Genomic DNA, 24,064 nt, shown 5'->3' on the forward strand with positions numbered 1-24,064 from the left:
AAATTCGAAAAAATAAAAATAAAACTAAAAAACAAATAAAAATAAAAACTAAAAACATTATTTTTAAAAAACAAATTAAATAAAAAAAGGAAAAAAAATTAACGATTTTTTTTTTTTGAAAAAAAAAAACAAACGAAAAAATAACAGAAAATTATAAAAACAATTTTTTTAAAAAAAAAAAGAAAAAGAAAAAGAAAAACCAGTTTTTTTATTAAATTAAAAAAATATTTTTTTTAAAAAAAAACGAAAAAAATAACTGAATTAAAAAAAACATTTAAAAAAAAACAAAAGAAAAAAAAACTGAAAAAAAACCAGTTTTTAATTTTATCATTATTATTTTTTGTATAAATTTTTGTTATTTTATATTTTTTAATAATTTTTTTAGTTTTTTATTTTATTTTTAATAATTTTATGAGGGGTATTTTTGTCATTAAGGGGGACATCGACATTTTTTAGTAATTTAGGGAGGGACATTGACACAATTGGTAATTTGAGGAGGACATTAACAATATGATGGTAATTTGAGAAGGTTATGTGTACTTTTCCTTATTTTTTAAATTTTTTTCTCTTATTTATTTTATATTTTTGTCATAGTCATTTCTTTCTTGTGGTTTAAAAAGAAATAGAAAAATACTGGAAAATATTATTTATAGAAAATAGAAAATGAAAAAAAATAAAAAAAAAATCTGTTTTAAGTTTGCAATGAAAAAGTACTCGAGTAAAATAGAAAATTGTACTCTTTTATTAGCTAAAATGTATAACATTGCTGAAAATGCTCTGATGACTTCCCCAAATCAGATTGGCCTTTCTAAATTTGGATAAACCTCCTAAAATCTCACTCCAATGGCTTTCCTAAAGATTTCCTAAACTACCATTCAGCTACAGTACCACCCTATACTTCAATATTTCAAGTGGCACTCTAACTTACCCTATCACTTCTTTATTCACAAAAAAAAAAAAAAAAAAAAAAAAAAAAAAAAAAAATCACAGAAGGTTTTCTTTCTCTATCACAGCATTCCCAAAAATATATCCGCCACCGGCCTCTCACCACCTCTAAATGCACCCTTGGCTGCCCGCCACTCTCGACTGTTGCCTCGGCAGCGGCAGCCCTGCTACTCCTTAACCGATCTCATGCCTCCATAGCATATGTGGCCTGAAGTGCTCTTATGTAGTACAACAAAGACATAACTACCCATCACATGTCTTCTCCTGCTTAAGATTTCCAGCCAACAAGGAGCCTATAATATTTCTGTCTAATATTTGCATGGAATAGAATGAGAGACAAATTAAAGAAACCGATTTTGGCTTCGAAAGTAAGATCGGTTAAACTCTTTATATATACTTTTGTATTGTGTTCAAAACCATCATCGAAAAAGTTAAAAGACAAGCAAGTCTTCTTGATTCCAACGCTGACTCCATTCGAAAATACTTCAAAGTTGAAATGTTAAGCTTTCAGGATGTAGGAGATGTGTGGGATAACGAGTAGAAAAAACGACTTGGAACCCAAGATGTGGTTTCGACAACATAGAGCAGAGCAGAACATCAGAAGACATTATAATGGTGTATAAATTATAAATGAATGGACCTCATTAAGATTTCATATATTGGTACATTGATACAAAATGAAAGAGAACTATCAAAAGAGTGGACAATATATATTCTCAAAATTTTCCAAGATTAACAAACTAGAAGCAGAATGATCGATGGGAATAATTCTGGCGACGACGGTGTCTCCCGAGCCCACCTAAGCCCCAAACCCAGATCTCTTAAGAATCACTTTTTTGCCACTTTGAAGCTCAGCTCCGCGTCGCCTTTGAAAGGTTAATTATCGTACAAGTGCACCTAACAGGCCTTTTTATATACACTTCCAGATGGTACGCAGAGAAGGTGCATTCTTGACATTTGATACTACTTGTTAAACACATCATTTCAGTCTAACCTGGAGGATAAGATGTACTTCCCTCTTGAAGATGGACCTTAGCTCTTCATTAGCTTCAGTGCCTATTCTCCTGTGCAAGTAACAAGCTTGTGTTTCTAATTAGGATCGTGTAAAATAAAGATCTAAAACAGATGTTTATTGGTCAGCGCAGGAAGAGGAATAGAACTCTAAAGCAAAAGGGCTGAAGTGCCAAAACAAACAGGGTCTTCTTATAAGAACCTAAGACTAAGAGGATATATCTGGGGACCAATACGAGTAGGGCTGTAAATGAATCAAGCTGTTCATGAACAGCTTGAGCTCGGTTTGTTTAATGAATGAGTCGAGCTCGAACAAAAATTATTGCTCAAATATTAAACGAGTCATACTCAGATAAACTCGGATCGGTTTAAGTTCTTAAACTCAACTCGAATCATTAAGCTTGTTTAAAGCCCGTGTGTGTGTGTCTATATATAGATACACATACATATCTTGAAAACAGGAGTTTGGCAGATTACCCTATTTTGGAGCCATTCTTTCCCACGAGAATCTTGCGTTGGCTTTGCTTGTGGGTGATAAAGTGCTGCTCAATCCTTAGAGAACCATCTCGTAATTCCTTCCAGCCCATTAAACGATGGTCAATATTATATGGGATTTCCTGAAACGAGAAAAGAACAGTCTCATTATTTATGATAATTTCTGAAATAAGCAATATGGTCGTATTGGCATGAATACCATGGCCTTCAAGTAGATAAATGAATAAAATCCCAAGCTCTACCTGATGAACATGGTCCAATAGCCTTTCTCGGACAACTTCTAATGATATGTTCTTCATAACTTCTTCAGTCATAGTGAAAGGATCTTCATCCCATGGTCTTTTAACTGCCTAAGCATAAAAAGCCGTTGAAGAGTCAGAGGTAGGAGTGCAACTTGATTGAGTAAAGGGGAAAATTAAGCAGAAAGAGTAATGCTCTTTTCATCAGGTTTCTTTCGGAATCCATCCACAATGTATCACATCCACATTTCTTGTCACATAAAAATTTTGATTTTCAAAATCAAGGGTCAAGAGGATATATTGTGAATGGATTTTTAAAGAAGCCTCGTGACAAAACATTATTGATAGAAAATAAAAAATAAAAAAATGAAAGCATATTCATGCAAAGGAAATGGAACATGTTTTTTTTTTTTTTTTTTTAAAGTAATGCTATACACCACCCCCTCATCCCCCTAAAGCCTATGTGGTGTGGTCCCCCAAATTGATGCATGGAGATTGGTTTTTTGGTTTGGGGGACCACACCACATAGGTTTTAAGAGCATGGGATGTGGGGGTGATGTATAGCATTATTCTTTTTTCTTTTCTTTTTTCCAGCTTCAATAGAATATTGGGAAATTTTTCCAACCATAAATAAAAATAAATGCAATGATTTGGAATAGACTCCTAGAAAAATGGTGGACAATAAGAAAAGTTGTGAGATTTGATTTTTTGAGAGAGAAAAAAAAACCTCGAAATTGACGAATAAGTAGTAATTTATGACATGTAAAACAGGTTAGATAGTAGGATTGATCTGATTCAGATAACATTCTAAAAGACATCCAGCAATAAAATGAAGTCCAGAAATCTCTTACTACAGAAACGGTAAATTCAATTGGGAAAAATATTAAAATGGGGATAAAACTACATACCTGCTCCATCAAATATTTAGTAAGATCTTTCACGCCATAGCCCTTCAGTCCTGAAATCATGAAATGCCTACAAAATAAAATTAAAAAATATGCAATCAGAAGCTGTTCTAAGCACCACAGACAATTTTCAGAAAGGCCACAACCTAATCTTCCTTTTTTCACAAAAGAAACACTCACCTTTCATATCCGGGAAGGTCTTTGAATTGTTCAGCAACCTTTAATAGATCTTTCTTTTTCTCAACCAAATCAACCTTATTTATACATAAGATGCGTTTTTGTTTTGGGTGTGGTTGCGCTCCCATACGTTTAATCAATCTTGTCACCCTATTATCAGGCCTATATGTATGGAAGAATGAAAAGGTTCAAGTAGTGAAAGACTGAACTAGGATTATAAATAACCATGCATTCACGAGCATTTATTCACCAAAAGGAGCATAAAGAAATAAATAAAAAAATAAAAAAACAGCACCATACAGGGGATTATGAGTCATTTTGTGTTTGTAAAGTTTACACACAACTCAATCTCTTTAATAAATCAGATAACAAGGCGAGCCACCATTTTCTTCAATTACATGGAGTACTACAGATGATTTTCATAGTTAAGTTTAGTTGAAGAAAAAAAAAAGGCAGAAACATTCGTCGTTGGCTTCATTTTTTATAGGATTTTCTTGGTGACTTCCAATGCTCTCATCTCTTGGATGAGTGGGGGCATTAGCATACAAGAGACAGCTCATCAGCACTGCAACTTAAATGACACGCAGATTTTTTTTTTAATTATTTTTAATTATTTTTAATTATACTTTCATACTTTGCGAGCCTACAACTGGCTGTACATCCTACCATAGATACAATATATTAATAAGAAGACAACCAAGAAAACTCTTGAACTGACAAATGTTGATATTCGCTTACCAAACAGCTGATGCTCGTCTTATCCCTTACTGACAAATGTTTATAACAAATCATCTCTTTGTCGGCTCCTTACCCTGCTTAAGATTTTAAACTTGACATATACATACCCCTTGCTACAATTTCTAAGTACAAATTGTGTGTATACATCCTTTATACTTGGGCTTCTCCCCTTTATGTGTTTAAATATTATCTCATAAATCAAATGATTATTATTTACAAACAGTGTCCATGCAAAATCAGCAATAAAGCCAAAAGTTGCGATGCAATAGGATCTTAATTTTCAAGGGCTGATATAGAAAGCAATTAAAGTTTATCACTTTTGGTAAAGACTGTGATACTGGTACGAAGAATAAGCACAAAACACCCAAGACACTATAAAAGGCCTTGAGAGAGGCTTATTAAATCATTTTATTCTGGAAAACGCATGACTAAGGGTTTCAAAAGGTATATTTCTGTCATTCTTTTATTCTTCCATTTGGTGAATTTCTGAACTAAAACCATCGAGTCTCTTTTGCTCCTTATAGCAGATAATTGAGGAGAAAAAGAAAAAGCCTCGAGGAAGATTGAAAATCTAAGGTAACAAAGTCTAACAAGAAAATCAGTATACAGAAGTGGGAATTTTTTTGCCAAAATGAATGCTTAGCAGATGGAAGTTGGTGGAAATGTTACTGTCAAGTTAAATTGACCACAACTTAATGTTGAGTAATAATTTTATTAGATAGAGGATATGCCTCTGCATACAGGATGCATAAAAGAAGTTCAACTACAGAATCTAAAATTTAGAAAATCTTAAAATCTACGGAAGTTGGAGTAAATAGGGCAAAAAGGAGACCAAAAAGATGATGTCCGTGGAAGATATAACAAAAGATATAGTCTTCAGAGAGTAAATGGCAATATGGCCCTATATAAGGCTGAGAGGCATATAAATATCCATGTAACCAGCCCCAATTAATAAGGATTAAGGCAATTCAACTTCCAATATGATCAGCCCTTCACCCCTCGGAAATTCAAATACAGAAAATAAGGAGAGAATCAACCAAATCCAACTCTCAATCATGAAAAGCATGGATAAACATTAGATTCCAAGAACGTGTTCCCCAATCCTTACAGAGTATAAATAGGAATGCACCAAGTCTTCTTTATCTTCATCAATCACAAATAGATCAGGAAATATTTCCTTTAAAGTAGTTTCGTCACACCGATCATCATGCTAAAATTGTAGGCTTCTACCATCTCCCAACTCAAACTTGATATATCCTGAAAAGCATTTGCACCCCGCCCTAAAACACCTCCAAGCATCTTTGTCTTAAATTAAGAAATATCTTTTTTAGGGCAATGCACTCACACCACACATCATGCCACAAGTGCACACTTCTACCACCCCCTACCACAAAAATGATGGGTCTTGAAAAGCCTCCAATTCTTTTTTGGACTTTTTTGCTCTAAAATTTTAAATACTAACGTCTTGTGAGGATATAATTTACACCACTGTACTCATTCTTTTTTCTTTTCTTTTTTGATAAAAAATAAAGGTTCAGATAGAAACTTCTCTAAACAGTGACAAGATGAAATCGGTTGTGCACCAAGCAATGCCAACTTACCAGATTAAAAAGATTGTAATTATGTAATAAGAAGAGCAGACTATCTTTATAGCAGATTAGTATGAAGAGTAAACATTTAACACACACCACACATATATTCATGTAAACACATACATTAAATGTATGCAGATACACACATGCACACACACTAAAATGAAAACTAAGCTCCCTACAATGACGATGTTCTGGAATAATACAAAAAAAAAAGAAAAAAAAGAAAAAGAAAAAAAAAGGAGGTCTTTAATGGGAATCTATGCTGTATGAAAGTTTTTGCTTAATGGAAAATAGATGGCATATGCATCAAGGTGTCAAACTTCTGTTCAATTTTCTATGTATCGTAAGCCGTACATATTCAGTATGAACTAAATGAGAAAACACACCCATAAAGTAACTTTAAGATAATTTTCTTGGGGAAATAAAAAAGAGATTTAACATAAATAGCAAACAAAAAAGAAGGATAAGTCTACTTATGATCAAATGCTATACACTGACCTGGTAAGATGCCTATGGACATCAAAAATAACAATGAGCATATCGTAGAGACTAACAGAACTCCAAACACTTTCCACACGAACCTTCATATCCTTGTGAGGAAATCCACTTTTATTCAACATAATTCCTGGCGTATCAAAAAAACACTGCATAGGATGCAACAGAAATCAGTAAAATTATATTAGGGAAAAGTACACATATCCCCCTCAAACTATCATTCAATTGTCAATGTACCCCCCAAACTACCAATTGTGTCAATTGCCCCCCTCAAGCTACCAAAAAATGTCAATGTCCCCCAAATACCAACAAAAAGACAAAAATAACCCTAAAATTTTTTGAATAAGACAAAAATGTCCTTATAAATTCGAAAAAAAAACTAAAACTAAAATATTATTTTTTAAAAAACAAATTAAATAAAAAACGAAAAATAAAAAATGAAAAAACGAAAAAGAAAGTTTTTTTATTTTTTTTAAAAAAAAACAAACGAAAAAATAACTGAAAAATATAAAAACAATTTTTTTAAAAAAAAAACAAACGAAAAAGAAAAAGGAAAAACCAGTTTTTTTATTAAATTTAAAAAAAAGAATGATTTTTTTTTAAAAAAAAAAAAAAACCAAACGAAAAAATAACTGAAACTTAAAAAAATAATTTGTTTTAACAAAAAAAAAAACTGTTCTAATTTTTAATTTTTTTTTTGTATAAATTTTTGTTATTTTATATTTTTTAAAATATTTTTTTAGTTTTTATTTTATTTTAATAATTTTATGAAGGGTATTTTTGTCATTAGGGGGACATTGACAGTTTTTGGTAGTTTAGGGGGGGATATTGATACAATTGGTAGTTTGGGAGGGACATTGACAATGAAGTGGTAGTTTGAGGGGGTTATGTGTATTTTTCCCATTATATTATCAAACCGCACAGAAAAACAATTAGAATAATGACTGTGTGTGCAATTACAATAATGAATGTGTATTCCCAAAAGTTCTTTCTCACTAGAAAACTCAAAGACACTGTGAAAATATCATTCAAGCCATGTTGTAAACTTTGATTTTATGTGCTTTTGAATAGGAAGAAAAAAAGAAAGAAAGAAAATCAAAAGAAAAAAGATAGAAAACATTTCAAACAATAGAATGCCTCTGTCTTTGCTATAGAAAAAACATAATTTAAACCAGGAAATTTGTAATATTCCATTTTAACTGCAATGTATCCATTGTTATTTGCTTTGATATATTCAATACTCCCAAATAAAAAGGGGAATTGGTCTATGGTCTATTCATTCCAAAGAATATAATTAGGTATATTATTAAAATCACAGAAAAATGGAAGAAGAATATCTTTTCTCCATGCATAAAATTACAAGCATAAATCTGCCACAATTTTATGAGAAGAAATTCCCAAAGCTTTGGGCTAGGGCATCAATTTAACTGGAAAAGTATTTAAGCATAAATAAGAGATACAACATACGAAAGGAATATGATTTTCTTTTAATTAGATGAAATTTTTTGGCTTTAGATTTATTAACTAAATATTTTCTTATTTTACTTATAAAGTAAGGAGGTATAATTATCCATGTGTTCATGGGGCAAGACATGTATTCCTAGTATATTACCTTTTTTCTTTTTAAATATTTATGATAGTGTTTTACAAGATTTAAAGCTTTGGAATTGTGACATCAGTATATTTATCCCTTAAGATGGAATTTAACCTAAGTTCTAACAGAAAAGGTCTGAACAGATTTAAGTTTCACCAATTTAATCAGTCACACTAGAAGCAAATGCAAGAGGAATTATTCCTTGCACACAAATAATTTATCCTAAACTTTACAAACAAAAAGAAAATACAACCCATCATTATATTTTTTTATGCATCTGAAGCCCAATATTGGATGGAAAAAAATTTCAGGTAGAAAACTTAGAATATTTATTCAATAGTCAAGTAGGATGTAGATATTATCTGCATGTCATGGTAAAATGGACTATAAGTATTTAGTTTGCACATGGTACAATATAATTCATGTCTTGACACACAAAGAGAATAGGAAATATATCAAAACAAGAAACGTACAATTTGGGTGGTTTCTTTTGTCATCACTCCTAACACTTCGTGAGTAGTAGTGTTTGTCTTGCGGGAAACAGCAGCAACCTTTGTCCCAACCTATAAAATGTACTAAAGATATAATAGATCTGTATGTGGTCATCAGATAAACTGCTAGCAATGAAAGAAGCTGGCAAAAATCATAAATAATGCCAAACAGAATAAGATAATTGGAAAAACTGAAAAGGCAATAAAGAACATCATCCAGCCACCAAGGGAAGGCAATAAAATACATCATCCAGGTACCAAAACTTTGATAAACTAGGCACAACTGTCCTTGTAATTCATTAACGACACTCCATGTATCATACATAGTACTCTCAGACAAGATGAAAAAGAAAAGACAATACCAAGGTACTAAAAAGGTTGATGTTTTTCACAAGTTTTTAGCACTGACATACACTATAATATCCATACATTCATTATCTTATAAGTTTTTGAAAGCAGACATGAAAATAACATGACAGACACCAAATAGACAGCTCAAAATTTTGGAAATGAGCTAAATATCAAGAGAAGACTTGTTTAGACTCCTTTGAATGGCCAAACTATAATTCATCGGGTACAAGTTGAATTCACTGTCAAAACACTTCCGAAAGTTCAACTAATATAAGAAATGGCGTCTCAGAACATGTCTATATCACAACCATACTGATTCTAGAATACAAAAGAACAATTTTGACATACCCAAAATAATGTATAGACATCATTGAACACCAGCAAATACTGAATGACATTCCTTGCCAAAATTTCCATGTAACATCGTAAATAGAGGACACAAATAGTCCATTTGACAAATAAGACTTATTATCCACCTTGAGGTAAATTCAACATCCACGAATACCCATTTTGCAGAATATGAATGGATGGTACCCATCTCCTTCTCAAAATATTCAATAAAGTCAAATATTAAGGAACACCTACATTTCACAATCAACAATAAGACACCTCACTGAGTTGAAAAGCGTGACTTAACTTCCAGAGCTTGATTCTCGAGGCTACAAATATCTTACAAAACTCATTTTCCATTTGACCAATAGGGCTTATTTCCACTACGAGGTAAATTAAACATCCATGAATACCGATTTGCAGAATATGAATGAATGGTACCCATCTCCTTCTCAAAATATTCAATAAAGTCATTCATCACAAAAAAATATTCATATCAAAGAACACCTGCATCTCACAATCAACGACACCTCACTGAGTTCCAACCTCAATATCTTACCAAAAACTCATTTTCCCTTTAAATCATTTGGACATATCGAAAACTACTCTATACCAGATTACCGGCAATATAAGTAAATTACCATAGTCCCTATTTCACATCACCAATTCCATCCTACAAAAAGGCATAACAAATCATAATCCAACACATTCAAAAACTAAGCTATCACACAAATCTCAAAAAAAAAAAAAAAAAAAAAAAAAAAAACACAACAACAACAACAACCACATTCAAAAATTGAATCAATTGCCAGAAAACCAACCATAGAGTTAGTCAGCGCAGACTTCCCAGCATTTGGGACACCGATTATCCCGACTGACAATGACTTCTGGTCCTCCTCCTTTACCACCATATCCTCCTCCTCATCCTCATCATCATCCGCCGCCTCCAACGCCGCCTCGAGCAGCGCCTTAGCGAGCACTCTCCTCCTCCTCTCATCCTCTTCCTCCAAAATCTTCAATTTCCTTTTCTGGGTGTCTTCCCCAAAGATTAACTCATCAGCTTTTTGCCTGTATTTCTTATCCCAAGTGGGCTGCTGAGGGACTTGAGTGCTGGGTTCCGAACCAATGCTTGGTATTGTGTAATGGGTACTGTCAAACACCGAGTCCGAGGCATCTTCAGAGTCTGATAAGGTGGGGTTGTTTGTGGGTTCGTCTTCTTGAGGCTGCGCTGAGTAAAATCGATAAAGAAAGGGTGGGTAAAGTGGGGTTTTGTAGGGCTTTGGAGAGAGGATTGTGAGGGTTCTTAGAGCTCTCAAAGCTTTCATCTCTCAGCTTCTATTGACTCAACATAGAGAAGAGAGAAATGGGTTTCTTGGAACTGTTGAAGTGTATCCTCTGCGTTTTGCGGAGGCGTGTTGCAGAGCGCTGGGTTCTGGGTTCTGGGGTTTTAGGGGTTTTAAGGCCTTGTTTGTTCGTGTTTATTTTGAACATAAAAAGCTTCTTTTTCTTTTTCGTTTTTTTTTTTCCTTTCCTTTTTTCTTCCATCTAAAAAATAAATAAAAAAAATAAAAAAATAAAAAAAGAAAAAAAGAAGAAGAAGAAGAAGAAATCTTTTTTATGTAATTTATCCTATCTCTTTCTTTTCTTCTTTTCTTTTTTTAATTTTATCAACAACATTAGAAGTATTTGAGGGGGAGTTTGAGAAGAAAAATATAATAACAGCAAAGTTTATGGCATCAATTGGACCTTCCATACCATCAAGGCGGTAGTTGAGTTGGTAAAGTAATAGAGGATAGGGTTCAACTCCCCACCTCCTTTCTCCTAGTGGTTACGGGTTCGAACCCGTTTGCGGTAGTAATTCGCGAACCAGATGCTACTAAGAAGAGGCTTTACGAACTTATATTTTGGTGGGACAGTGGTGACAAATTCACCTTCCAATACAGTAGGTATAGCTCAAATCGAACATTCCATAGCGGATGGGAACTCCGATGATCACGCTCAATGGGAATAATTACACTAGTCGCCCCTTCCCGCCTTTTAATTAAGAAAAAAAAAAATAAAAAATTGGACCTTCCATGATTCTTTTTGTTCTTTTTGGTCTGGTTGAGACTACTATAATATATTGCACCATTATTTATGCTGACAATGAAATTACAAACCATCACATAATCATAACAAAATAAAATTGCAGAAAATGTTACCAAGCAATGCACAGAAAAGCATCACATGATGATGAAAATGAAATCACAAATCTTCAGTGAAATTGTATACAGAGCATAGCAAAAGCTTGGATAACAAGTAGGAAAAAATTGAACCATTGATCTCTGTGATATAAAAAATAATTGTAAAGTTTTTGTTGTAGGCGAAAATTACAAATTACCCTATAAAGTTGTTTTTCAACCACAAACTTAACAAAAACCATTAGGTTGCGACGTCAGTCCAATAAAAACACGACACGTGTCACTTTTAATAAAAAATATTAAAAATTAAAAAGTTCAAATTTTATTTTTTATTTTAAAAAAAAAAATTGAAAAAAATAAAGATTTTGGGGGTGGCTGTTGGTAGCCTGCGAGCCAACCCCAAAGGTGGTTGGCGCCACCTCCCCCATGGGCCACGAACCACCCCCAGATGTGGCGCCGGCCACCTCTGGGGTGGCTAGCGCACCACCCTTAGCCTCTGGGATGGCTGCGCAGCCACCCCTAGCCTACTCTAGGGTGGCGGCAAGTCACCCCAAATGGGATTGGAGGTGATGCACGGCTACCCTCGACCCATGGGAGAGGTGACGAGCCACTCCAAAAGTGGTGCTGGCTACCGAGCCACCAAACCCCCCCCCCCTCTTCTACAATTTTATTTTTTTAAACAAAAAATAATAATAATAAAATTTGAAGTTTTGAAGTTTTAGGTTTTTAATATATTAATTTTTTTTTTTGGGTTAAGAATGACACATGTCCCGTTTTTATTGAACTGGCGTGGCAACATGATGATTTTTGTTAAGTTTGTGGACAGAAAACGACTTCAATAAGTAATTTGTAGTTTTCGCCTACCACAATAACATTACAATTATTTTTTATACCACATGAAGTGATTTGTAATTTAGGTCAACCACATGGACCAATGGTGCAATTTTTCCTAATAAATATGGCCAAAAAAATGAAATCATCTTCATCAACAATCCTTTTTTCCAAAGTCAAATATGGGGAACATTTTTTATTTTTATTTAAATAAAAAAAAATTGTTGTTTTGAGGACATTCAAAATTAAATTTTAGCAAACATTAAAAGAAAAATATGAAAACTTTTGTTAGCATAACATATCAAACTTGACTATATATATAGGCCTATTTCAATAGCAGCCTATATATCAGCTTGGGATGAATTTCACAGAAGAAGATTTGCTTTAAGTTGCTTGAATGTTAAACTTGGAATGGAGTTTTAGGTTTCATTGAGGTTTGTATTTGTTGTCCAAAATTTGAAATGGAACACTAAAACAAATTCTTTTCATTTAATGTTAGGAAATTGTATTAAGAAATTACATCTTTTTTAAATCCATTTTAACTCATTCCTCACCGTCATGTGAGACACAGTAGAAAATTAACGAAGATCAAAGTAGAAAGAGGATGGAAACCCTACTCCAACCAAAAAACAATGCTAAGACCACACAGAAGATTGAATTTCTTCAACACAATAGATCCGACCATATTGAAGCTAGCTAGCAGAGAGAGAGAGAGAGAGAGTGAGTGAGAAGCCTATCTCTTCGTTGATACCAAAAGAAAAGGAAGCAGTAATTGTTTACAAAGATTCAATGATACAAATGTACCCGGAGGGAGCTTAATTAGATTCGATGTCAAGAGGGTTCAAGACTGTATCCTATTTGAAGAAAATTGAAGAGAGAAAAATAGAAGAAAAGAATGTTATTGTACTTCTCTGGAGACCCCTCATTTCATAATTAACAAAATTTACTGCTCCAACCTCTCTTGCAAATATATGTTGAGCAGCCAATTACAGGATACCCCGATAAACCAGTGAGAATGAAGACGACCAGGGCTGCGTCTTGTAGTTCAATGCATTGACAGAAATGTTCCAACAATTCACCGTGGGTGGCCTCCATTTGATCTAAAAGGCCATTCGACCAGCAAGCCTGCTTTCCGATATTCTTCTGTCTATGGCTGCATCAATTGAGCTCATCTGTAGCATAAAATCACAACAGGGATGATCAGAAAAGAACCCTCACTGTCAACCACTTGGACAAACCAGATGCATCATAAAGCTTGGTCCTAAGCAAGAGATACCAAACTTTGCAAAAGAAGCTGACCTGGCCAAGTCTGAATTCACTGTTCGATCATAAAATAAATTGTTCCACCCAAAACCCCACACTTCGGAATCAAGCATTGGGAGAATGAATAACAACAGGTAAATTCAAATTTTGAAAGAGAAAAAAAATACATACACATTGTTCTTAACTGACTATAAATGCTAGTTGAAGAATCCTGGAGTTGATTCCAGCAAGCTTGACAAAAGTGTAATTACTAATTAACAGCAAAAATAATGTAAGTACCTACTTGCATTTTTCGATGCCCACAAGGGTGGTGGCATTGCGTGCAAACCGAAGATGGCAGTTTACATGCGCATCAACCGAATGGGTGGGGAAGAAGAAAAATGGAACAATTAAACGGCTTAACATATTCTTGACCAAGTGTGTTGTTCTTTTGAAGAGGAAAAAATTGAAGATTCATACAGAAAATACCTCTCTAAATAGGAAAGAATGCGTAAAGAATTGAATCTGAAAACACGAAAAATAAAGCCTACCCATCGGGTTAGATGCGAAACCAACTCCATATATAAAAGAGGTAGTATAACTTACCTGGCTAGTTTCATCATGCACCTGATACTTTGTTAGGGACATTCTTCTTTCCTCCTGCAATAACCAGGTGTACTAATTTAGCAATGATAATAGTCAAAAGCATTCTTAATGGGCTTTTGAAGAAAACAACTAACCATCGACATCGCCTCATCATCCCAAACTAGATAGACCTCATTAGTGGCTGGCTGGGTGGCAGGAGCTTTGTTTGCAATTACTGGGGGTGGTCCAATTGAAGGACCACCAGTATTTGGACCAGATGCATAAGAATGCGAATTGATTAACGGCCCACCTAAAGTAAGTTCGAAAAAGACATAAAATTACAAACATTCACAAAATCGACATAATTATAAACTATAAGACACCAACTAGGAGTGAGATGTATTTTGGGCAAGTCCACACCAAAGCAGCCAAACACCTAATTATTATTATTATCAAAGTTTTAACTTCTTAAAATGGAATCCAATGAAATTACCCAGCCATCTTATAACCAAAACAAAACAAATTGAAGTAGCATTGATAACAATAAGCATGCCCAACTAATGCACAACAGCAGCAAAGCTACTCATATCGTAATAGTTGGTTGATTTCACATTTTAATAGGTGACGATTTTGTAGGGGCGCGCGTGCTTGCGCACGCACACACATACACACGCATATATATATATATATATATATATATAGAGAGAGAGAGAGAGTCAAGTTCATAATGAGAAAAAGGGATAACAGTATTTAGATAGATTTCTTGTAGATATAATTAAATAAGGGGGTACATTACACTAATAACAAAGGAGACGCCAATTTTTGACTCCTATGTATAGAGTTAAGCGTCCAAACTAAGAGATGCAAGAGCAATGCCAATTAGCCTACTGATATGAAGTAAAGATTGAAAAACTTAGGCTAGAAATGGTCAAGATTAAAAAAAAAAAAAATTCCTTGTGCATTGTTTGAACATGTGGATGAAACTCATCTGGTGTATTGCTTGTAAGGAGTTTGCTTCTAAATTTGCTAATACCTATTGACATGATAAAATGCATAGTAGATTCTCAAGGAGTACACAAGGGAAAATAAAAGAAAAGAAAAAGGAAAGTAGAGAAGCAAGGAATCCACTTATTTAACAAATCGGTTGAACATCAGACCAAAAGTGGAGCACTCCTATTTTCCAAAGTCCTAACGAAGCTATTGTAGTTCAATTCTATGTAAAAAACACATGGACCTCACACTGCCAATAGGTAAGCACACAATACATTATACATGCATACAATCCAGAGATTATTTATGTATGAAATCCTATAATCTGATAGCTTTAATGTTTCCAAAGTGAAAGAGAGAGTAGAGGATCTATTGAAAACTACTCACAAGAGATACAAGGTAACTGCTCAATTAAACATTATTGAGTACACACGTTTGTTTCCACCAATGAAAATTAACATCTAGCCATACCAATACAACTCAAACAACATGACTATATTATGACATAATTTCATGATTAATTGTTTATTTACATTTTATCTTAATCACAACTAACAATTTATTACAGTATTCTGAAATTTTTATAAAACACAATTCGAGACCTATTTCCAAAATCAACCACGATGAGAATCAATAGAAAACCAGAATTGAAAAAACAATTTAACAGAAATCAATTGTAACACATATCCAACCTGGAATGTTAGGTGCTTGGTAGTTACTTGTCACGGAAGCATTAGCACCTGAATGTGCATCAATTGAGCCTTTAAGTTCTGCAGGAGAGCTTGACATAATATTTGTTGAAAGCATAGGAGCAGAAAAGGGTGAACTTTGAGTAGGTATATTATTGTTCCCAACAACAGGGAACAATGGTTGTGATACAGGGGCAGAAGGGGTGGACACAGGCAATCCTGGAGGAGTTATCTGTGAAGGCTGTAGTGCAGATGATGTGGTTGACTGCAAAGGAGGCCTCACATTCTGCACAGGAAACAATGGTTGTTGGGCATAACCCAATGGGGGAGGAGGAGGAACTGAAACTGCTGGATGATGCGGGTACCAGGGCTGGGGACGAGGTGGAACTGACCAAGCAGCAGGAGGCACTGGCATTGCAGAACTGTAACTGTACCAAAGCCCCCCAAGAAAAAAAAAATTCAAAACGTGAGCTAATTATGTATGTGTTTATCACATATCTTGCAGCACAGAACAATATTTTTTGCTTTTTTCCTACAAACCAATATGAAAAATGAATATTTTGAGAATGCGGATCTACTTTCACTAGAGACCAAACGCAGCATAAATGTGTAGCAGAAAAATCTAATAGAAAACATACATTGGCTGAATTACTCCCAAAGTAGATTGAGGATATCCAATGCCCAATGATCCTGGCACAACACCACCAACAAGTGGGTTGGATGGGATATCCAATTTCGCTGCTTTTGATGCAGCCTCTTCTTCTGCAAAAAAAAATTAAGTATGAATGTCAGAAGGTAATCATAGTATATTACTGGATTTAACTTCCTAAATACATCTTCAAACTCACCACTAATGTGTAAAAAGAACCTCACTATTTGGAACATTTTACTACCAGATGTAATTTGACTAAAAGGGAAGATATACATGACATCCCATATTTTTTTTTTTAAAAAAAAATTGCATGTAAACGCAAGGGACAGGAGAAAGCCACACATATTAGGACACCCTAAGCCAATGCTGTTAGTAGCGTGTGTGCATACATCTTGTTGCTGGTGCTTTAGGCTTGTGTTGCTTGAGATTAACATCAACCCAAATACTAACTATCCAAAGCTGACTCCCACCTAAAGAACTTAGACCTGAACCATGTATCAACAAACCTGAAATTTTAATAACCAATCAAATGCACAAAGGAACCATTTCCTCTGAAACCACAACTTTTTTCTTGATAAATAATTAAAATATCATTAAAAGTGTAAGGCGCCTCAAGTACACAAGAAGTATACAAAAGGACCACCTAACTAGGAGGGGCAAAAGAACAAGAAAATCATAATAACTAATAACCAAAAGAGAAACAAAAGCAGCTGTCCAAAGATACAATGTGTTGAAAAATAGAAACTTAATCTGTTTTGTGGTATTCTCTCTTCAACCGCTTCGGGATGTCTTGGGTTATGCCTAGACGGATTATCGATTTGCTTGTGAGTTGGTAGTCCTCTGGAAGACCAAGGAGCCTGCGGTTTGGAAAATGGCACCTATTTGCCTCTTTTGGTGCATATGGAGGGAAAGAAACAATAGGAGTTTTGAGGACTTGGAAAGTACCTTGGAAGAGATCCTTTCCTCGTTCTATCTTTCTTTGTATTTTTGGACTTCAGCCTTTGTACGCCCTTTGTCTTTTTCTCTTCCCAACTTTCTGACTTGTTTTTCTCTTTCTACATAGGTGTTTTCCCTGTATACTCCTAGTGTACTAAGGTGCGCCTTACGCCTTGTTAATAAAATTATTCTCTTACTTATCAAAAAAAAAAACAAACTTAATCTCCTCCAAATTCCTCTCACGATCCTCAAAATTTCTATCATTCATTTCCCTCCAAAGATACCACAAAAGCACGAAGTCACCATTTTCCACACAGTAACACTTCCAAGTGTTGTCAACAGTCCACTAACAAGCATACAAATTCACTACTTGTCTAGGCATGACCCAAGACAACCCAAATCAACTGAAGAAAACATTCCAAATGGCACAAGCAACCTCACAATGAAGCAAAAGATGGCCCATAGACTCCCCATTCCTTTTACATAACAACACCAATTAACCACAATGACGTGTTGCTTTGGAAATAGTCAATTGTAAGGATCTTTCCTAGGGTCGCCAACCAACCAAAAGAGACCACCCTCAATGGAACCTAGTTCGCCAAACACTTCTCCAAGGGAAACGAACACAATCATGACAACCCAAGACATTGTAGAAGGATTTAACACCAAAAAAATCCTTTTTGAAAGGGATCCACCACAACTTGTCCTCCCCATCCCGTCTCACTCTCGCTAAATACAACACCATGGAGAACGAAGCAAATGCTTTCACCTCCCAATCATGAGCCGCTCTAGTAAAGCTCGCGTTTCACTAAGTGGCACCTCCAGAAAATTCCACGAGTCGCAACAGAAGCATCCCTTATGTAAGCAATACCAAATAAGATTGAAAAGGCTTCCTTAAGGGTCGTACCCCCACACCAAAGATCATGCTAAAATCTAACCTTGGATCCATCTCTCACCTCAAATCTAGTCTGAAACCACAACTGCAAACTATAGGGTCCCTTGGCTAGGGAGCAAATGAACTGATTCATAGTTTGTGAGTTGCAATTTCTTATTATTTTCCTGTCTTTTTATTGCGCATGTAGGTGTATACTGGGATAGGCTGCTACTAAAATAGAGAAGAAGGGAAGGAGATGAGGCTCCCATCAACCTTGTGTGCCACACCAATAGTTTAGCAAGTGCTTCTCTACCCCCATCCTCTTAAAAATTTCTGCACACCCACATGAATGGGTTCATGACTTGATAGTTGGAGTTCCCTTTGTCCCTTTCAAAACCCAACCTCCTTTCAAGCTGAGTGGTTGACCAAGACATTCTTTCTAATCTTTCAGCCCAATAAACTGATAGGTCATTCCAATTTAAATGTTATATATGACCTGGAACACCAAACTACGGGATGCCCCTTCTACATATATGGGGATGAGTTCTTCAGCTGGTAAACATACCACCTTTTACCCAAAAATACATTACTCAATCATTTATATTTGCATAACCTAGGACCAGACCGGACCTTTCAATACCCACACAAAACCACACATCTCAAGTAGGGTCAGCTCAGTTATTGAATTGCCCTAGACTAGATTTTAAGCTAAATGTAAACCACGTGTTATGCTCAGAAGCGATCCCTTCCTGCCTAATTTCAAACAAAATAAAGCGTCCCACAACCAAACCACAACAATAACAATTATCAAAGAAGTATTTTGAGAATATAAAAGAAAACTCAAACACACACACAGAACATTATGCTTCAGATGGAAAACCAAGCACCGTGAAAAATTGAGTGGACAGCAATAACGTTTACAAGTATGTCAAGCTAACAAGAGCTTTCTGCGAAAGAATTATTTGCAAATGGGCTACAGAGAACCAAGAAAAGATTTTGCAGCGCAGCAATCCCATGTAAATGCAAAACGAAGAATCAAAACTCATGCGATAAATATCAATGTCAACCATCATACAGAAGTTCCAAGATACAGAAACATCACAGGAGATATCAATTTAATCAACAAATACTGGAATTTACGTAAATAAATAATTACAGAAATTGTGAATAAAACAAGGAAATTCTAGAATTAACTTTTTCAGCTCTTAAATTACATTATAACGAATGCTTTAGCATCATAATCCTAAAAATTGTTGTATCTATGATAATTCACAATGTGTATAGTACATGCAAAAAGAAAAGAAAAAAAAAATGTTGATTATATATTGATAACATAATTCAATAACATTTCATTAATACATTCAATCATTCATGATTGGATATCATATTTAGATGTAAACCATTACTAATAGAAGTCAGTGATCTTATTAGATGAAGGCACTACCATATAGGCAATCCTAATTAAGAATAACCAAAATCAGAGCTATAGCCACCAAGTGCTATTCGCAACTATTTGAATGGGCTTTATTAAGGTATGAGATTATTTCCACTGGCTCTAACCTACCAAGGCGAACTTATCACACAAGCAAAGCCTGTTGCAAAACTATGCTAAAAGCAAGCAGCTAACAAAATGGGAAAGCTCCCCTACTATTATGCAGAGATAGGAGATTTAAGTACTAAACCCAATCCATTCAATTGGAGACATGAGCAATTCCTATTTTTGATAAGTGACTTGAGCAATCCTTATTACATATCAAATGATTGCCCTTGATTTTTCAATCCATGAATCAAGTTTGAAAACCCAAGTATTCCAAAGAAAAAGCTTAACATTTCATAGGCTTAATCAGCCAACAGCTAAGTTCCAAGTTTAAGAGTTGATGGTACAACATAAGAGGAAAAGATGGGAGAAAGAATAGGTTTCCCAATCACTATAATTATGATACAAAAATGTAGAAAGTAACAAGATAATAACATATTTTTCCACGTTTTTTGAAGAATCCTCACCTTCCTCTCCATAGTGAGCAGCCAAGACATCAGGTGGGATTCCTTGCATTCCATATATTTCAATATCTGTGGACTCTCTACCAGGTTTTGCATTGGGAACTCTGCAAAAACAACATTATCATCAGAAAAAGGATCAGTAGAATGCCAACATAATTGACCAGAGACAGCATAACAGTTTCAAAAGATAACTAAAATACCAATGTAATGTATCTTCATAGAAATACTCCAAACTTTACCGACAATAACATATAGTTGCCATCTCATGTTCTACTCCTCAATTCCGAGAAACACCCATTCACAACTCCCATAAGAGTTAATTTCTGAAGCAACCCATTGTCTTGGTTGTTTCATATTGACTTAATGTCACTTCCTTCCTCCTCTCCAATGTATGCCCCATATACATATTTGCACAAACAATTACGAAGCAGCCAATACCAGTGAACGTACAACCAACAATTAGCCATACAAAATATTCCTACTTTCCCAGATAATTAAATAACTTCCGACTGTACCCTTTTTTAATAAGTAATTGAAATATCATTAAAAGTGAATAGCACAACTCAGGTACACGGACAAACACCTAGGTAGAAGGAGAAAAAAAAAAAAAAAAACAAGAAATTTTTTTTTGATAAGTAATTTCAAAGTCATCAATAAAGCGCAGAGGAGCGCAATCCTAATACACATAAAGTATACAAGAGCGCCCCTAAACAAGGAGCTACAATTGCAACTGCCCAAACGTTTTTATTTTTATTTTTTTGATAAGTAGAGATTTATTTTATTAATAAGGCGTAAGGCGCCCCTTAGTATACTAGGAGTATACAGGGAAAACGCCGACCGTGATAAATAATAGAAAAGAAAAGACAAGAAAAATGACTCAAGCACCGCCAACATTCTCTCGCCGTCCTCAAAACTACTGTCACTTCTTTTTTTCTTTTTCTTTTTTTGATAAGTGACACTACTGTCGTTTCTTTCCCTCCAAAGACACCGTCTTCCACACAGCAGCACTCCTAGTGCTACCCTAGTCCTCCAACAAGCAAATAAGTAAGCTAGTCTACTAGGCATCACCCAAGACAGTTTAGTACCTAAACTCCACCATATCCCTAAAGCCAAAGTTCATTATACTGCACCCAAATCGAGTTACTTAATCATCTCACTAATCGAGTTATTAGCTGCAATTTTGACAAACGCAGCTTGAACGATTAGAGCCCTAATAACTCGCACAACCATTCTTTGAACGATGGCTTTTGTGTCCCCTTGTCGCTTAGTTTTGGCAATTTTCTTATTCGTTTTTTGCTTTCTGGTTAGGTGCTTTCTTACGCTTTTAATAAGACCAGTTTATTACTTATAAAAAAACTCGCACAACCAAAGAAAAAAAAAAAATCACAAAAATCAACTAATAAGGCAGTCCAACACCGATTCTGAGAGACCCAGAATCAATTAGAGCCCTAATTTTCTCGTTCAAGGCACTATTTGGCCATTCGGTTAAAACCCTTTCGAGAGCAGATCGTGTGTGAGTGTGTGTGTAATTAGGGTTTGGTAGGAAAGAAGGGAATTTACTTGGTGACGGACTCCTTGTGGACCTGGAGGACGTGGATGGCCATGCCGCCGGCGGTGGAGAGTTTCTTGTGACACACATGGCACTTGAAGTGCTTGGCCTTCTGGTGCTGCACCAGAATCTTCTCGTCCTCGAACTCCCTGTCGCAGTAGTAGCACCACACCTTCGACGACGCTCTCTTCTTCTTCTTTCCCATTTTGTTCCTTCCCTTCTCTTCTCTACTCTTCTCCTTCTCCGAATTCAATGATCGACGCGCCCTATTAGGGATTTAGGGTAGGTCTCTGAGTCCCTCTCTCTGCTATTGCCTCTTCGGCATGGACGAACAAAAACTAGTTGTATCTACAAAAAAGCAAGGGATTTATGGAGGGGATTTTATTTTATATGTTCTTTGTTTACTTTTTACGATTCCATCTCTGACCCGGAGAAGGATTTCTCGCTGGGTTTAATGGGTCCCAGTTTAGAGTACATGTATTAACATGATGCTGCCACGTTAGCATGTTCAGCCTTATTACATATAGATTTATTTATTTTTTTCCTTGATTAAATAATTTTTTTATTATTTTACTGTAGAGATACGATCTTCTGTACAATTCTTATACAATTTTAATAATTTTTTTTAAAAAAAAAAAAAATCATTTATGAAATATGTAGGACCTACATCGCTACATGTTAAAAAATAAATCCAATTATTAGTTTGAAAAAATATTATATAAAAGTTGTAAACATATCATATCTCTTCACTATATGTCTAAAAATATGTTGCATCGAGTTAGGACTATAATCGAATTGAGTCAAGCCAAGCTTTAAAATTTTAAGATTGGCTCGTTTATGAGTTGAACTCGAACTCAAGTCGAGCTATGAAATGTGTGTTCAAGTTTGGCTCGTTGAAAATTTCGACAAGCTAAACTCATTGAGAATGTCATTCGAGCCGAACCGTATACTCGGCAAGCTCAGCTCTATTAGAGCTCGAGTTAAGCTACTATATTTTTTAATGTGTGATCAAAGTTAAGTTTAAACCCAAGTTTGTGAACAACCTCTATACATTAATTTATAGCATAAATTTATAATATGTAACTTTATAAGACATATTATAAAATGTAGTACATAAGTATAGTCTATAAATAACAAATTAACAATAAGTTATTATATATAACTAGAGAGTATAAACTATGGTATATGCATAATGTGAGTAAGTAGTTTACGTCTAATATATTCTATATAACTAAATAACTATAATACAAGTATAATATATAACTATTGTTAACCATGTGTGATGTGATATATGTATATTTATATATAGAATAACATATAATTAATTATATTTACTTTGTATATGTTAATTAACTATATAAGTGTTAGTTTATGAACTAATTAGTTATTATGTTAACTAATACACACACATATAACATATATAACATATATTACTTAATTACTAATATACATGCTTAAATTTATATAACTAATTTTTAATAATAAATTAATATATATTTGTATATACATATTCAAGAGATATAAATGAGCTAACGAATCAGACTAACAAGTCGAGTGAGCGATCCAGTCGAGCTTTAAACGAGCTGAGCTCCCGAGCCCATATCGAGTTTTGTCAAGTGAGTCGAGTATGTATCACTTACTAATCAAGCGAATTTCTACAATAAAAAATGGGTTTCTACAGTATTGACCTCGAGTTTAAATCGGGTTAAACGAAGCGGATATCGAGTGAGCTATCGAACAGACTAGTTTATTTACAACCACGTGATCCGATTGTTGACAATAGTTATTTTTTTGGGTAAAGTCCACATACCATCCTCAAACTACGACTCAATTGACAATGATCCTCCAGACTTTCAATTAGGACAATGTCCCCCAAAACTACAAAAAATTGTCAATATTTCTCAAATAACGAAAATACCCTTTCATCAAATATTTTAAAAAAATAATTAAAAATAAAACTAAAACTAAAAATATAAAAAAATGCATAAATACATAAAAACTAATAAGGGGGTCAAATTTAAAAATTAAAAGAAAAATTTTAAAGTTTTTAATTTTTTTTTTCAAATTAAATTTTTTGTTTTTTCAATAAATTAAAATATTTAGTATAAAAAAAAATAAAATTTTCGTTTATTTTTTAAATAAAAAATTTTGGAATTTTTTTAATAAATA

At 34.4% G+C, this 24,064-nt stretch overlaps 2 protein-coding genes across 2 annotated transcripts; both read right to left on the minus strand.

Moving 5' to 3' along the window:
• Positions 1-1,542: 1,542 nt before the first annotated feature.
• On the minus strand, positions 1,543-10,818 carry LOC133868520 (GTP-binding protein ERG). Its single transcript, XM_062305434.1, has 8 exons — positions 10,188-10,818; positions 8,668-8,757; positions 6,604-6,749; positions 3,776-3,934; positions 3,599-3,665; positions 2,694-2,801; positions 2,434-2,573; positions 1,543-2,009 (listed from the first exon to the last, which is right to left on the minus strand). Exons 1-8 carry the CDS (start codon positions 10,689-10,691, stop codon positions 1,925-1,927), a joined length of 1,299 nt encoding a protein of 432 aa, XP_062161418.1. The 5' UTR covers positions 10,692-10,818; the 3' UTR covers positions 1,543-1,924.
• A 2,280-nt stretch (positions 10,819-13,098) lies between these two features.
• Positions 13,099-22,261, minus strand: LOC133868448 (protein SUPPRESSOR OF FRI 4). Its single transcript, XM_062305348.1, has 7 exons — positions 21,907-22,261; positions 20,350-20,450; positions 16,522-16,645; positions 15,887-16,311; positions 14,360-14,514; positions 14,226-14,279; positions 13,099-13,549 (listed from the first exon to the last, which is right to left on the minus strand). Exons 1-7 carry the CDS (start codon positions 22,098-22,100, stop codon positions 13,478-13,480), a joined length of 1,125 nt encoding a protein of 374 aa, XP_062161332.1. The 5' UTR covers positions 22,101-22,261; the 3' UTR covers positions 13,099-13,477.
• Between the last annotated feature and the right edge of the window lie 1,803 nt (positions 22,262-24,064).

Source organism: Alnus glutinosa, chromosome 5, assembly GCF_958979055.1.
Source record: "Alnus glutinosa chromosome 5, dhAlnGlut1.1, whole genome shotgun sequence".
NCBI classification, from domain to species: domain Eukaryota; kingdom Viridiplantae; phylum Streptophyta; class Magnoliopsida; order Fagales; family Betulaceae; genus Alnus; species Alnus glutinosa.

Coding starts and splice junctions, on each gene's coding strand:
- LOC133868520 (XM_062305434.1), bottom strand. CDS start 10,691: ATGAAAGCTTTGAGAGCTCTAAGAACCCTCACAATCCTCTCTCCAAAG. Junction 8,758..10,187: donor CTGCGCTGACTAACTCTATG/GTTGGTTTTCTG, acceptor TACATTTTATAG/GTTGGGACAAAGGTTGCTGC. Junction 6,750..8,667: donor CAAAAGAAACCACCCAAATT/GTACGTTTCTTG, acceptor CATCCTATGCAG/TGTTTTTTTGATACGCCAGG.
- LOC133868448 (XM_062305348.1), bottom strand. CDS start 22,100: ATGGGAAAGAAGAAGAAGAGAGCGTCGTCGAAGGTGTGGTGCTACTAC. Junction 14,515..15,886: donor CCAAGCACCTAACATTCCAG/GTTGGATATGTG, acceptor AACTTACTTTAG/GTGGGCCGTTAATCAATTCG. Junction 13,550..14,225: donor TGCATGATGAAACTAGCCAG/GTAAGTTATACT, acceptor TTTATGCTACAG/ATGAGCTCAATTGATGCAGC.